Below are 16,289 nucleotides of genomic sequence, written 5' to 3' on the forward strand. Positions count from 1 at the left end.
TTATGTGTTTGTGCTGTCGACAGTGAAGAGAGAGACAGAATCGATAAAAACAAATGAAGGAAAACAGTACTGTTTTCTGAAAATAAAGAACGAAAAAAGAAAAAGAAAAGAAAAGAGATGGTATTAAGCAAAGATCCAACAAATCACAAAATTGTCATAACATAAAGTTGAAGCTGAAACACCAAAAAGATGTTCTTACTTCTTAGAATTTGCATCTGCACAATAAATTTGAGATAAGATATTTAAAATGAATAATATTTTGTTACAAAATTAATCGGATATAATTTATTATTTGATTCATAAACTTATTTTTTATGTATAATTTTAGACTATAAAAACTTAAAAATTAAATATTTAATTGACAACATATCGATTTTTGATATTTTGAAAATTTTACAAGTATTAAAGATATAAAAATTCAATGGTGAATTTATTAAAACTCACATCTAATAAAAAAATATTTGAAAGTGCATTTGACAAGCATTGGCCTTTTGAGTTAATGTTAACGGTCTCACACTTAAAATAATAATAATAATAAAAAGCAGAAATTTTTTTTCTTAATTTTTTTATCAGTTTTTTTTTAGAATGCTTTAAACAAAAGTAAAGCACATCTAAATACAATACCAAAAGAAAATATGAATTCTTTGAGTTTAACATGCTACTCTGACCACTCTCAACCATAGATAAAAATGAAAAGAAAACATGAACTTCGATTTCGTCCACTTGTTTGCTTGTCTTTGAATCGACAATACACGATTCCACATCCTTATAAAATACTAATGGACAAGTCAAATCCGAGTTCTGCCGAACATCTTAGCTGGAACGTATACCTCCCTCTGATTTAGGGAAGGTCCAGGCTTGAAATCTATGTCCCCCTAATTGGATTAGGACCTCAATGCTTGATTCCTTATCCAGGATTAGTGAAAGAAGAGAATTCCCTATCCAATACGGCAAGTTTCAATTATTAGTGATTACATTATATATGAATTGTCCACATCTTGCTATGTTGTTCTATATATGTAGTTTCAATGGTACTATATTGTTACATTCATGTGGACATGGGTGCCTCCTCTTCCTTGTTCCAAAGCTATTACATTTTCTTTGCTTTTTTTGCACCCATTTTGTTTTTGTTACTGAACAAACAAAGGAAGAAGCTTGTTCAATCAAAGAAGCTGCCTCCTGGTCCTAGTAAGTTGCCTCTAATTGGCAACCTCCACCAACTTCGTGGCTTACCACATCGATCACTTCAACACCTTTCTGATGAACATGGACCCCTCATGTTCTTGCAACTAGGCTCAATCCCCACTTTAGTAATCTCCTCAGCTGATATAGCAAGAGAGATTTTCAAAACCCATGATCTTGTTTTTTCGGGCAGGCCTGTACTATATGCTGCAAAGAAGCTTAGTTACAATCTCTCTGCTGTGTCATTTGCTCCCTATGGTGAGTACTGGAGGGAGGTCAGAAAAATTGTCATCTTGGAGCTACTTAGTGCAAAGAGGGTCCAAAGTTTCCAGGCTGTGAGGGATGAAGAGGTTGCACTTATGCTTGATTCCATAGCTGTTTCGTCGGGTCCAGTTAATTTAAGTGAATTAACACTTTTGCTGACAAATAACATTGTGTGTCGTGTGGCTTTTGGTAAGAAGTATGATAGCGGAGAAGATAAAAGCAAGAGTAGATTTCATGGGATTCTTAATGATACGCAGGACTTATTGGGAGGGCTTTGCATAGCAGACTTCTTTCCACGGATGGGATGGTGGCTCAGCAAGTTTAATGGCCTTGAAACTAGGCTGGAAAAGAATTTTAGAGAATTGGATGAGATATATGACAAAGTCATTGAGGAGCACCTTGATCTCAGAAGGCCTGAACCTGAGCATGAAGATCTTGTTGATGTATTGCTTCGAGTTCAGAAAGATTCAAACCAAGCTATTGCCCTTAGTGGTGACCACATCAAGGGTGTTCTCACGGTATGCTCCTTTTACTTTGTTTATGCATCCTATTATTTTCCAAAAGTATGAAACATGCCAAGAGTTTGTAACTAAATTGACATCTTTTAATATTTTCTATCGAGATATGTAGAATTTAAATTCACCATCTTCATCTAAGCCCTAAGCTCTTGGAGAGGTATTATCCCACCTAATAGACGGGTGATTTCTTATTTAATTGTATTACTTTATAAACTTTTGCACCTTTGAAGCCATAAAGTGTAATTTTTATTTTTATTTTTATTTTTTGAGAAGGAACTTAAGAAATTTTATTAAACTTGAAATGCCAAATTGGCTACATCTTGTTCTGCTACAGAAAGTAAAGTATGAGGAACTTCCTCCATCCATGCTGAATAATTAGGAACATGAATTGAAAATCTAGCTAGATTGTGTGCTAGTTTATTGCCGTCTCTTCTACAATGAGAGTATAGCAATTTCGTGTATAAACCTAAAAAAATAGTAGCATCCTGTATGAGGGGCTCCACTGAGGCCATGGTTGCTCTGCCTGTCTTTAAAGAGTCTACAATCAGCTCTGAGTCTCCTTCAAGAATTGCTTCAGTGAGGCCTAGTTCATGCCCAAATTCCAGAGCCCGTGCTGCTGCAATCGCCTCAATCTCTGCTGGTTGAAGTGCTTGGGAAATACTCTGAGCTAAGGACGCAAGAATCGCACCTGTGTGAGTGCGGACCACCACACCAATACCGCTTTTGTTCTCATCCCTGAAAATCACGCCATCAAAGTTAATCTTAACTAAGCTCGCATCAGGTGGCTTCCATCTTTCTTTTGGTTTCAACGGAGCTGGGAGAATCGGTGGGAGCACTGCTAAATATTCTGCCAGTTTCTCTTTTGCCTGCAACGTGAGCTGATACGATGTGCAGCATGCTTTATTGTTTTGAACTTGGTTTCGCTGGTGCCAAATTCCCCATGTGACCATCGCGAAGAGCTCCCTGTTTCCGTGGTTCGTGAGCACCTAAGACAGCAGCTCCTTGAAACTTGTCACACCTGATGTTTGTCGAGAACTCCACTCCATGTGTGTCCATACCGAGTCGAGCTCGCTGCAAGTCCACAACGCATGAAGCGCTGTTTCCTCCTCATTCCTGTATTGTTCACACCGATCGTTTTCTGTAATGTGTCTCCGCTTCAGGTTGGCTTTTGTGGGAATGGCCTCTCGACAAGCACGCCACAAGAAGTTCTTCACTTTGTTAGGAACTTGCAAACCCCAAATACTTTGCCAAAAAACCTTATCTCAGTTCTGTACTTCCTCCATCCCTTCCTCTTCTTCCTCCATCTTCAAAAACTGATATCCTGATTTACATGAATAAGCTCCACTTTGTGTCTACGGCCAGAACAGCTTGTCATCCCTTGAGTGTCTCGACAGAGGGATTTTCTTCACAAGTTCAGCTTCCTCAGGTACAAATAGCCCATCTATCAATTGCTCATTCCATGTCCGGCTCTCCTCATTTATCAACACATTCACTGTGGTCTCCTCCTAGCCCTCTAGCATTGGTTATTGGACACGAGTAGGGTGTTTGCGTGGCAGCCATGTGTGTTGCCAAATCTGGACGTCCTTCTCGTTGCCAATTCTCCAACAAGCTCCACATTTGATCACATCTCAACCATGTAAAATGCTCTTCCAAGCATATGAACCACGGCTAGACTCCGCTGCTTCTATTATTGTGCAATTTGGAAAGAACCGAGGTTTGAAGATCTTGTAGAATAAAGAGCCTTGATCTTGCAATAAGCGTCATGCTTGCTTAGCCAAGAGAGAGTCATTGGGTAAGGCTAAGTCACGAAAACTCATACTACCCTCATTTTTGGACTTCGTCATTTCACTCCATTTTAACCAATGAATTTTTCTTTTTTCTCCCCTTTGTCCCCACCAAAACTTCCTTATCATCACCTCAATTTCATTGCACAAACCCATTGGTAATTTGAAGCAACTCATTGCATAAGTTGGGATGGCTTGGATGACCGCCTTAATGAGAACCTCTCTTTCGGCTTGGGAGAGGAGTTTTCCTTCCCATCCTTGCAATTTTCTCCATACCCTCTCTTTGATATAGTTGAAACTAGCTCTTTTTCCTTTTTTGGTCAAGGAAGGCGGCCCTAAGTATTTTTCATAGTGTCGGATTTCACGAACTCCAAGAATCCCTTTAATGATTTGTCTGTTGGCTTCAGTAACTAACTTGCTGAAGAATAAGGCTGTTTTGTCTCTATTAATTTTCTGGCCTAAGACATCTTCATATACTAATAGCAGGTCCATCACTTTACTACATTTTGTGGAATTGGCCGTACAAAACAGAAGGCTATCATCTGCAAAATACAAATGGGTTAGTTTAGGTCCTTGTTTGCACAACCTGAACCCAGTGATATCTCCATTGCTGGCTGCCTTTTTTTATAAGGCCATGTAGGCCCTCAATACACAAGAGGAACAGGAATGGTGAAAGGGGGTCTTCTTGTCTATGACCCCTTGTGGGGTGAATCAAGCCCTTCATTTCACCATTCACAAGTATGGAATAGGTTACTATTTTGACACACATCATGATAAGACTTATCCATTGTTCACAAAACCCCATTTTTCTCATCACATTTTCCAAAAACACCCATTCAACCCTATTGTATGCTTTACTCATATCAAGCTTCAAAGCCATAAACCCATTTGAACAAGAATTATAATGTTTCATGGTATGCAAGGTTTCAAAGGCAATGAGAATATTATCGGTAATGAGGCGTCCTTTAGCAAAAGCTGATTGGTGTTCAGTAATGATATCATTGAGGAATTTTTTAAGCCTATTAGCAAGGAATTTAGAAAATATTTTATAAAGAACATTGCATAGACTTATGGGGCGATAATCTGACACACAACTAGGATTTTTCCTTTTTGGGATAAGGGTGATAAAGGTATGATTTACTGGGTGTGGGAGAGTACCTGAGTTTAGCCATGATAACACCGAGTGAGTCACATCCCCTTCAATCATAGGCCAAAAATGTTGAAAGAACAAAGTGGGCATTCCATCCAGACCAGGAGCCTTCATAGGAGCCATTTGTTTCAAAGCTTGTACTACTTTCCATTCCTCAAACTTGCACATTAATTCTTGATTCATATCATTCGGATTGAGTTGTGGAATTTGATCCAGGACCTCCTAGTGTAGTGGCGGATTAGAGGTTGTGAAAAGTTCTTGGTAGAAATTGATAAGGACCCTTCCTATCTCATTTGGCTCTACCTTCCAACTCCCATGTGAATCATTAATTCCCAAGATAACATTTTTCCTAAACCAATGGGAGGCCCGGGGATGGAAAAATTTTGTATTACCATCTCCATTTTTTAGCCAAAGAATACGGGAGTGTTGATTCCACATCCTAGCTTCTCGATCCATCAATACATTAATCTCCTCTTTCAATGCTTTAATCCGTAAATTGCTACCTGTTCTTACAACCACAGCTTCTTCAATAAGCAATTCTCTCTTCTTCTTTAATTCCCTTTAGACATTGCCAAATACATTATAATTCCACCAAGATAAGTCTTTATCACACTTGTCAAATTTTCCAATGATTTCACTATCTGAATCCCTTGCTACACACGACCTCCAAGCAGCTTCAACAACCTCTCCACACTTACTATCTGAAAGCCACATTTCCTCGAACCGAAATGGCTTCTTATATGATGGAATTTCAATACCTGTTGGATTAATGAACAAAGGGAAATGATTTGAGGAAAGGCAAGGTAGATGGTATACCTGAGTGCCAGGAAACTTCCTTAACCACTGATTGGTAGCTAGTCCACGATCAAGTCTCTCCTAAATTGAGTGTCCATCTGTATAATGTTTACTCCATGTGAAGTTCAACCCAATGTACCCTAATCCATAAATCCGCATTCGTCAATAACATCCCTAAATGCTTGCATCTGACCATGAGCACAAATAGCTTTACCCACCTTTTCCTCCTGTCTAGTGATTTCATTGGAATCCCTTGCACACAACCAAGGGATGTGTGGTTTATCATTGAGGGTTTGAAGTTTTGACCATGCTTCATGTCATCTTACTATCACCGGTTCCCCATAGAAGCCTGTGAATCGCCATTCCTGTGGAGTATTTTTCTCAACGAGTACATCAATACAGTATTTTGACGAATCCTCCACTGTGATTCTGATCTCTTCCTTCCACAAAAGAACCAAACCACCGCCTTTATTTCCACTTTCAACTGACCACTTATTTCTGAAATCAAAATTACGTAACACTTGATCTAGACTTACATTATCTGTCCATGTCTCGGCTAAAAACATGATAGTATGATCTTTTGCCTGGATGTAATCTCCAAGCTCCCTCACTGTACGTGGGTTCCCAAGCCCACGACAGTTCCACACTAAGAGACTCATTGTGATGGGTGGGGCTAATCATCAACCTCCGCCATTGTAGAAGAGTTAATCTCAAAGGAAACCATGTGTTTTTTGGTTAACCATTGGGATTGGATAGTTGCTCATGAGTTCTTTTTGTTTGTAACACTGAAATTTCCTTACCGGTAGTACTGTTTGTGTTTTTCAGTATAGCCTGATTAGGTACACATTTCCAGATCCCTTGTTGCTGCGTGGATTTTTTTTCTTGTTTACCAGTTATGTGTAATTGGGTTGTAGCTTGAATTTCGGACCCCTGTGCATGGCAAACCCTAGCCGCCTCTACTTCCTCATTAGAAACCCTAGCCGCCTCTGATTCCTCATTAATTGCGTGGCTTAAATTCTGTTTCCTTGTGACCTCATTATTAGGAGCTGACCTAGCATTTAATTTGGAAAAACCCTCATTAATCTCGGCAAGTAATTTGGAAAAACCCTAATCAATCTCGGCAAGTGTGGATAGGAAAGGATCTTGATGCACTGAATCAGATGGAGACTTACTTGGCTCATTATTGTGCACTAAATCCGGACTGCAAAAGGAGGAAAATTCATTTCATGCCTCATTTATTGGAGAGTTATTTTTCAAATTAAGCTCCTTATTACCCAACGGCTCTGCCTGGACGTGTTGCTGTTCAACAACAAGTGGGCAATAAATGTGTCCCTTTGTAACCATTCCCCTTAAATGAGACATTGAATTCTTGGTCTGAGTTTTTTCCACGTCAACCAAACCTCCCTGTGGTGGCTGAACCACCGTGGAATGTGCTCTAGGTTTCCCTGGAGTGGTCAGATTCTGAGGAGTGGAGGAAACTCCATTTGTTTTCTTGAACAAATCTAGAACAGTGACCAAGTTTTTCCTAGTCCGACTTGTAGGTGCAGCTCATAACCAAGAGCCGAACTGCTGGTCTTCAGCTTTAAGTGACCCTTCACTCTCTAGCCAGGTCTCACAATCTTTTATTGTCATGGTTGAGACATTCGCACCAATAGCAAATATTTGGTAGGAACTCATACTTGAACGATACCCAAATTTCCTTGCCTTGCCCCAGTGACACCATTCTTCCTCGGCTCAAAGGAATAGTAGTATCCACTCTAACTTGAACCTTCATAAAACTTCCACCCTCCCCTTTAGCTTCAAGCTTCTTGATGACCGTACCAACCTGCCTACAAATCCCCGCGGCCACCTTCTAATTCATGAATCTAATTGGAATGTCGTGTACTTGTACCCAAAAGGAAGTGTAATTGAACTGTAACTCTTCAACTGGCGTATCCTTATCATAGCCTTGCAACACCATGAAGTGTTTGTCAAAGCACCAAGGCTCATTCTTGAGAATAGTTTCAACTTCAAGCTCGTTCTCAAAAATAAAATGACTATGTGATTCCCCATATTCTTGACTTTGAAACCATTTTTTGATCTCCACAAAGGCTGAAAAGTCTAGGCAATAGCATCCATATTCAGCACTCTTCTTGTGAAGAATTTTGCTGCAATGATAAATTCTGGCGTGGCTATCTCCTCCTCCAGATCGATGGTAGGCCCTTGTCTGTCTAAAAGTGATAAACCTTTGCAATGGTTTGCTAGTTCATCCATGACTACTATGTTTCCCCAACCCCGAAAGAAATATAACCACAAACCTTAAGGATAAACTTGTTATCCTAAGGAACTCAAGCACCTACAAGTAGGGACAGAAAATTCTAAAGCCTAGGAGAAGCTCTGAAGGGAACTTTCACTACTGTGTAAATTTTGTTATTCATGGGCAGCAATACACATGTTATATTATAACATGCATGTTACTTTATGAATTTTTGCCAGCCTTGGAAACCAAAAAGAAAGTTTGCAATTACATGTTACTATATAAACTTTTGCCATCCTTAGTAGCCATAAAGTGTATAAGAAATTTAGTATTTTTGGGCAACACGACTTCTTACTTTATAAACTTCTATCTGCTTTTCTTCTCAAAAAAAAAAAAAAAAAAAAAAAAACCTTCTATTGGCTTTGGAAGTTATAAAATAAGACCTTTCATACTCAAAAAATCCAAAACACAATAAATTTTATAATCATTTTCACATATTAAAATGGTTGTTTGTGATTGATAATGTACAGTAAAAATATGTTAGTGGTGGTAGTCCTAATAAAAGTAATATTGCACTAATCATAATTTATCACCTCAATAAATTATTGCATCTTTTAACAGTGTGGTTTGTAATATTGTTAAACAATACAGGACATGTTCATTGCAGGCACTGACACATCTTCTACCATCCTAGTTTGGATAATGGCTGAGCTGATAAGGAATCCATCTGTAATGCAAAGAGCACAAACTGAGGTGAGAGAAGCTGTTAAGGGAAAAACAAAGGTTGAAGAAAACCACCTTTCTAAACTCATGTACCTAAAATCCATTGTAAAAGAGGGATTGAGACTCCATCCACCAGCCCCATTACTAGTTCCAAGGGAAACAACAGATGATTGCACCATTGAAGGTTACCATATTCCAGCCAAGACAAGGGTGTTTGTCAATGCAAAATCGATAGGAACAGACCCAAAGTATTGGAAGAATCAAAACGAGTTCCAACCTGAGAGATTCTTGGATAGTTCAGTCGATTTTAGAGGACAACACTTTGAGTTGTTACCATTTGGAGCTGGTCGTAGAGGATGCCCTGGAATGAACTTTGCAATCCTGATAATAGAGCTTGCACTAGCAAATCTCTTGCATCGTTTTGATTGGGAATTGCCTCATGGTATAAGAAGACAAGATTTGGATATGGAAGAAGCAATTGGTCTTTCAATGCACAAAAAAGTTCCTCTTTGCCTTGTAGCTAATCCTGTGGCTATATAGTACAAACAAAATGCAATCTTTTTATAAGAAAAATTAGGGCACAAAATAAAAGGCCACCTGTTTTTTACTATTCAAAACCAGCAAAATTGTTTCTATTTTTCTATTTGAGTTTAGGAAGACATTTAAAACCTCAAATCAATAATGGATTCAAATAACTTTGGCTTGGTTGAACTTTTATGATCCCTAGCAAAATTCAGCTCTTGAATTATTAGACTAGTCACATTTTGTATATCCAAGCCATGTTTTCATGCACCATTAGTAAAAGTTTACTTTTCCTAACGGATCACTTATATTTTCTTATCACTTCACAAATAAAAATCCTCTATCCTATATTTAGTGAACCATATATGTTAAACCGTGTGTGATTTTGTAAACCGGTTGATTCAATTGTGGTTCAAATGGTTCAAAGTAACATTGTGTAACAAGATCTGTGTGACTAAAAAACCAGCCTTTGAGTTGGTTCCTAAATTTACTGGGTCGAACAAGACTGTCAAGTCTATTTTATATAAAAGTACAAAATTTAATATATATATATATATATAACTAACTTTAAAGTATTTGTCTATGTATCGTACGATACGTATAATTTTACGATATAATACAATTCATATAATATGCACATTGCATCGTTCGATTCATGAGCATTTACAATACGAAACTTTTTACACACAATACAATATGTATTGTACGATACTAACAACTATGATTGTGTGTATTTGTTTTCTCCTTATGCCACGTGAATCTTGTAACTATGTGAGTACAAAACTCTCTCTTTTTTTCCCTCCTTGTTTCGAGTAGACAATTCTTTTGTCTCTTTATTTTTTACGGACATTTTATCTCGACTCATAAAGTAATCCTCTTCGCACTATAAGTATATCAAAATTATTGAGTTATTTTTGCTCATGATGAAATTTTACTATCAAATTTCAAAGAAATTCAAATTGCTATTTCAACTTAAACTCTGTTACAAAAAATTTGAAAAATTATATAATAAATTTCATTAATTATTTTAATCATCTATTGGAAAAAAATTTAGTATTACTAGATAATCTTCCAACTTATAACTTAAGGTAATTTCTTTTCTTTTCTTTTCTTTTTTCAATAAATATTTTATTGTAATTTCAATGATTTTTTTTTTTTAAATCACTTCTTTACTTGATATTTTAATTTTAATTAATCTGCATGTAGCATGGACATGCCACATAGAAGAACTAGGATGCAAATGACAAAATGTTGTGTATAAAGGCTTCAAAACATCTAGGGCTGTTTCAGTTTGGTTTGTGTTTTTTAAAATTATTTTTAAAAACAACAAAAACCTGTGTTTTGAGAATTACAATTGTTTTTTATTGCTCTCCAGTCTCTCCCCTAAACAAACTCATTTGGCATTTATGTTTCTATTCCTGATTTTCCCCCTCCCCCAAACCACGAATCAAAACTCAGCAAGTACACTGTGTGTTGTCAACATTGATTGAACCCATCAACCCAAACTTCACTTTCAACAAATTAACCCATCAAGGCTCCAAATTGGGCATATGAACCTACAAGTTAAGTGTGTGTATGCGCGTGCGCGCACTGCCGACACTGAAGAGAAGGGAGAGAATCGACAATGGCAAATGAGGAAGACAGTGTTGGCTGAAAATGAAGAAGGAAAGGAAAGAAAAGAAAAAGAAATGGTATTGATGGGTTCCGGAGCAAAGATCCAATAATTACAAAGTTGTCATAGCATAAAGTTGAAGCTAAAAACACCAAAAAGGTGTTGTTAGAATTTGAATCTGCACAATAAATTTGAGATGCGTTTTTTATGATTCGATTTTACAAAACAATTAGCCAAATAACTTTTCTATCTAGGCCTCACCTCGTTTGGTTTTTAAGTGGGAAATAGTTTTTAAAATAATTCAAACCAAATAATCTCTATTCTCTTATGTCTAGACATTTTAAAAGTCAATGACTAGATGAGATGGAGAACCCATAAATGGGTAAAAATTATATGAACTTAATTAATAGAAACTCACTAAGAGTTTAAATTGACAAAATAAATTAAATTAAATAGTTGACACTAATCTATATATCTATATAGTATATAAAAGTTGAAGAATAGTATTTAATGTTGTCACGCTTCTATAGAGCCACATCATTGGTCATGTCACCATTTTTTTATTTACTAATTGTTCCACTAATTATTTGATAATATTAAAAAGATTAAGAGTAATAAAGAAAAAGAAAAGTGTGGAAAGAGTTCTTTCTAAATTAAAGTAGATAAACTTATAAAAACAAGGAATATGTAAATTTAAAACCATCCAATATATTATTGGGGGGGGGGGGGGAGATAAATTTTTGTAACATCTTTAGCATCACTCAACAATAAAATACTGTGAAAAACAATATAATGAATAGATGTTTAGAATTATTTTTTGTGATTGGTGACTGCCAATTTGTAAGATATAAGTAGTAAAATCTGTAACATCTCTAACATCATTCAACAATAAAATACTATGAAAAGTATCATTAATAGTGAAAATGATAAAAATAATTATAGAAAAAAAAAAAAAAAAACAATTGTGAAATAGGTGTCAAACGTGTAGCAAGACAAAAGCTACATACAAGAACAGTGAAATATGTGAAAAGCTGAGATAGTTTGATGTTTGAGGAAACTGTTTTTTACTTTCTTTTTCCTGTCAGCATCACTTTCAAGTTTCAAGCAAGTGGGAGTCCTTTTTTCTGTTTTTTCTCTATGCACTTAAGATTACATGTATAAGAAAATTTTAGGAGAAGTCAGAGGGGGCAGGTGCCCCCCCTCGCCCCCCTCTGGCTCCGCCCCTGAGTGGACGAGTCTCATCTGAGTTCCGCCGAACATCTTAGCTGGAACGTGTGCTTCCCTCTGCTTTTAGGGATGGTCCTGCATGCAGGCTTGAAATCTATGTCCCCCTAATTGGATTAGGACCTCAACTGAACTTAGTAGAGAATTCCCTATCCAATACGACAAGTTGCATTGATTAGTGATTACATTTTATGAATTGTCCACATCTTGCTATTTTGTTCTATATATGTAGTTTCAATGGGACTATATTATTACATTCATGTAGACATGGGTGCTTCCTCTTTCTTTTTACAAAGCAATTACATTTTCTTTGCTTTTCTTGCACCCATTTTGTTGTTTTTGTTGTTACTTATCAAACAAAGGAATAAGCTTGTTCAATCAAAGAAGCTCCCTCCTGGTCCTAGTAAGCTCCCTCTAATTGGCAACCTCCACCAGCTTCGCGACTTACCACATCGATCAATTCAACGCCTTTCTGATGAACATGGACCCCTGATGTTCTTGCAACTAGGCTTAACTCCTACTTTAGTAATCTCCTCAGCTGATATGGCAAGAGAGATATACAAAACCCATGGTCTTGTTTTTTCAGGCAGGCCAGCACTATATGCTGCAAAGAAGCTTAGTTACAATCTCTCTGCTTTGACATTTGCTCCCTATGGTGAATACTGGAGAGAGGTCAGGAAAATTGTAATCTTGGAGCTACTTAGTGCAAAAAGGGTCCAAAGTTTCCGGGCTGTGAGGGGTGAAGAGGTTGCACTTATGCTTGATTCCATAGCTCGTTCTTCGGGTCCTCCGGTTAATCTTAGTGAATTGATACTTTTGCTAACAAGTAACATCGTGTGTCGTGTGACTTTTGGTAAGAAGCAAGATGGTGGAGAAGATAAAAGCAGGAGCAGATTTCATGAGATTCTTCATGAAACACAAGACTTATTGGGAGGATTTTGCGTAGCAGATTTCTTTCCATGGATGGGGTGGTGGCTCAGCAAGTTTAATGGCCTTGAAACTATGCTGGAAAAGAATTTTGGAGAATTGGACGAATTCATAGATAAAGTGATTGAGGAGCACCTTGATCCTAGAAGGCCTGAACCTGAGCATGAAGATCTTGTTGATGTACTGCTTGGAGTTCAGAAGGATTCAAACCAGTCTATTGTTCTTAGTAATGACCAAATCAAGGGTGTTCTCACGGTATGATCCTTTTGCTCTGTGCATATTGTGATCAATGCAACATCACTTTCATTAAAATCAATATTAATCATATCATTTTTTTTTTAACCAATAACAAGTTTACAACACAATCACCTAAGTTGTGCAACTTATTGTGTCTTGGAAAATGTTAACTGATATCTTAACTCTTAAGTGCATTGGTTTAAAAAAAAAAAAAAAAAAACATTTTTAGAAACTTTTTATGATAAACGAAAAAAAAAAAGATTTTTTTATAGTTTTTTATTTTTATTTTATATTTCTCAAAAAAATTGTATCAAAACTTTTGTAAAGTAATAAATTAACCAATGTTCTAAAGTCACCCATTAACTAGATTCTTGTGTCTTTGGACTTATTGTTATGCATCCTATTGTTTTCCAAAAGCAAAAGACAACTTTTCTTGCAATTTTTTTCCATAATTGCTGAGGTGGTAAGTCATTAATGATACACAGAATGGTTTTAGTGTGTAGACCCATATAGAATAAAAATGTTATGATCTATGACATCATTCATTGCTCTCATTTAATCACATTTAATTACAAACTTTTTCACGCCTTTAAAGCTATTTAGTAGAAAATTTTGATACTCTTAGTAACAACATTTAAATTTAATGGAAATTATTATTTCACACTCACCCGTGTAAAATAAGGATATCAAAATATCCACATTTACACTTGATCTAAATAGACTATAAAAGTTTTATATGTAAGACCATAACGGTCCATTTTATAACATGCATGCTACTTTTTAAACTTTTCCCATTGCAACCATAAAGAAATTTTGTTATTCTAGGAAATACNAAGAACTTTATCTCATGAACATCGGCTGTCAAGTTGAAACATGTGATTCTCTATTATCTATGTTCTATTCTCTCTTTTTTTGGGTTAAAAAGGGAGAATGTTCTATTCTCTCTTTCTCTCACTTCCACTCACTATAATTCTATCTACAGCATTTTCTCATTTAATTTTAAATAGTTACATAAGATTTTTTTTTTTCCTTAGGTAATACAGGACAAGTTAAATTCAGCAGTCATTTTTTTTTTTTTTTTTTTAAATGGCTTTGTAATTTTCCACCCTTGGAAGCCATAAAGTAAGAAAATTTTCTTTTGGGAAAAACAGGAGCTTTTCATTGCAGGAACTGACACATCTTCAGCCACAATAGTATGGATAATGGCTGAGCTGATAAGGAATCCATCCGTGATGCAAAGAGCACAAGCTGAGGTAAGAGAAGCTGTCAAGGGAAAAGAAAGGGTGGAAGAATGCCACCTTCCTAAACTCATATTCCTAAAATCAGTTGTAAAGGAGGGACTAAGGCTTCATCCACCAGCCCCATTACTAGTTCCAAAGGAAACTTTAGAGAATTGCACCATTGAAGGGTACAATATTCCTGCCAAAACAAGGGTTTTTGTCAATGCAAAGTCAATAGGAACAGACTCAAAGTATTGGAAGAATCAAAATGAGTTCCAACCTGAGAGATTTTTGGACAGCTCAGTTGATTTTAGAGGACAGCACTACGAGTTGTTACCGTTTGGAGCTGGTCGTAGAAGTTGTCCTGGAATAAACTTTGCAATCCTGGTAATAGAGCTTGCATTAGCAAATCTCTTGCATCGTTTTGATTGGGAACTGCCTCACGGGATAAGAAGACAGGATTTGGATATGGAAGAAGCATTTGGCCTTACAATGCATAAAAAGGTTCCTCTTTGCCTAGTACCTAACCCTGTGGCTTTATAAAAAAAATTATGGTGCAAAATTAAAGGTCACCTGTTTTTACTATTCAAACCCAGCATACATGTGAACACAAATTAAATTGATGAATGATGAGGTTCCCTTGCAGCTTAAGAGAGTGTTGTTGTTGTTGTTATTGCTATCATATTTAATTTCATTGCAATATTGTTGTACATAAAACTTTATTACACCACTCATCTATTTATACATAGTTTGTATATGATACAAGAGAGTTTCCAGTTATTGCTGGAATACTTGAATGACACTCGGTCATAAGGTGTCTATTTGCATGTTTCTTCTCTTCACTTGCTACCACCTATAGTTTATGTTTGCTGAAATGCTGACAACTAACTTTTATCTTGGCCGCATGGTTGACAAATAACAAAGTTAATTACTAATGAGATTTCCATTTGTTTGTTTGTTTGTTTAGACCCCTTAAAACAAATTGTTTAGCTTAATATATTAGCCAGATGATTACTTAGATTAATTATGAAATCTAGGTTAAACAGTGAAAGATCATATCATGCACAACAGCGAAAAAATAAATAATACAAAAATATGATCACCTAGGAAAACCAATAGAAAGAACCATTTCAAGGTAAAAATTTAATGAAGATTTGACCTAATTATCCTTAAGATAAACAAATCCACTAACAGAGAATTGAAGTTTTTACAGTAAGATTTAACCCTAAATCTATTGCTACTTCCAGTAGTAACTTACTAACAGAACCTCATGCAAGCTACGAATCCACGAACTCTTCTCTCTTAGATTTGTAGCACACAAGCTCCCACGTTTATGACTTTGAGATCTTACTTAAAGATTTTAGATCACCAGTTGTTGATCTTGTAGCAGCAGCTAGATTCCACCAGCACTTGATTGTAAATCTTGTTCCGGTAAATACTTGTGAAGTTAGAAAGTACAAAACCTCTCAGATCTCACAGGAGTAACTCATAAGTCTTTTTAGAGTCTTCAAAACGTAGTTAAGGTTTTTCTTTTATACTTAGGAATGTTGAACTAAAACCCTAAACATTTTCCAAGCTTAAGCCTGATTTAAAATTCTGCAGAAACTATTTTAGTATGATTTTCGATCGGTCGAGCTTCACTGAATTTCAATTCTTTTTCCTGCAGCTTGAATGTTCTTGAGACTTGACTTGAATCACATTGAGCAATGTCTAACACCTATCCTAGACATGTTTTTGTTCCCGGTTTACCAACATAAACAAATTAGGACTCTAAACATTTAATCCTAAATCTTTAGAACCTAACACCATTCATCGAAAGAAAGAATATAGGAATTACCACTGGATTTGGACATCTCAAGTAAGTGAATTTATTAAAATAATTTCTTTACAAAGAT

The 16,289-nt window shown here is 36.3% G+C and overlaps 2 protein-coding genes across 2 annotated transcripts; both read left to right on the forward strand.

Moving 5' to 3' along the window:
* Positions 1 to 1,022: 1,022 nt before the first annotated feature.
* LOC111987054 (cytochrome P450 71A9) lies at positions 1,023 to 9,478 on the forward strand. Its single transcript, XM_024018748.2, has 2 exons — positions 1,023 to 1,964; positions 8,581 to 9,478. Exons 1-2 carry the CDS (start codon positions 1,029 to 1,031, stop codon positions 9,190 to 9,192), a joined length of 1,548 nt encoding a protein of 515 aa, XP_023874516.2. The 5' UTR covers positions 1,023 to 1,028; the 3' UTR covers positions 9,193 to 9,478.
* Positions 9,479 to 12,277: 2,799 nt separating this feature from the next.
* On the forward strand, positions 12,278 to 14,937 carry LOC111987052 (cytochrome P450 71A9-like). The gene is made up of 2 exons (XM_024018746.2): positions 12,278 to 13,192; positions 14,326 to 14,937. Exons 1-2 carry the CDS (start codon positions 12,278 to 12,280, stop codon positions 14,935 to 14,937), a joined length of 1,527 nt encoding a protein of 508 aa, XP_023874514.2.
* Positions 14,938 to 16,289: the final 1,352 nt, after the last annotated feature.

This window comes from Quercus suber, unplaced genomic scaffold, assembly GCF_002906115.3.
Source record: "Quercus suber isolate HL8 unplaced genomic scaffold, Cork oak 2.0 scaffold_411, whole genome shotgun sequence".
NCBI lineage: Eukaryota > Viridiplantae > Streptophyta > Magnoliopsida > Fagales > Fagaceae > Quercus > Quercus suber.

Coding starts and splice junctions, on each gene's coding strand:
- LOC111987052 (XM_024018746.2), top strand. CDS start 12,278: ATGGGTGCTTCCTCTTTCTTTTTACAAAGCAATTACATTTTCTTTGCT. Junction 13,193..14,325: donor AAATCAAGGGTGTTCTCACG/GTATGATCCTTT, acceptor TGGGAAAAACAG/GAGCTTTTCATTGCAGGAAC.
- LOC111987054 (XM_024018748.2), top strand. CDS start 1,029: ATGGTACTATATTGTTACATTCATGTGGACATGGGTGCCTCCTCTTCC. Junction 1,965..8,580: donor ACATCAAGGGTGTTCTCACG/GTATGCTCCTTT, acceptor TAAACAATACAG/GACATGTTCATTGCAGGCAC.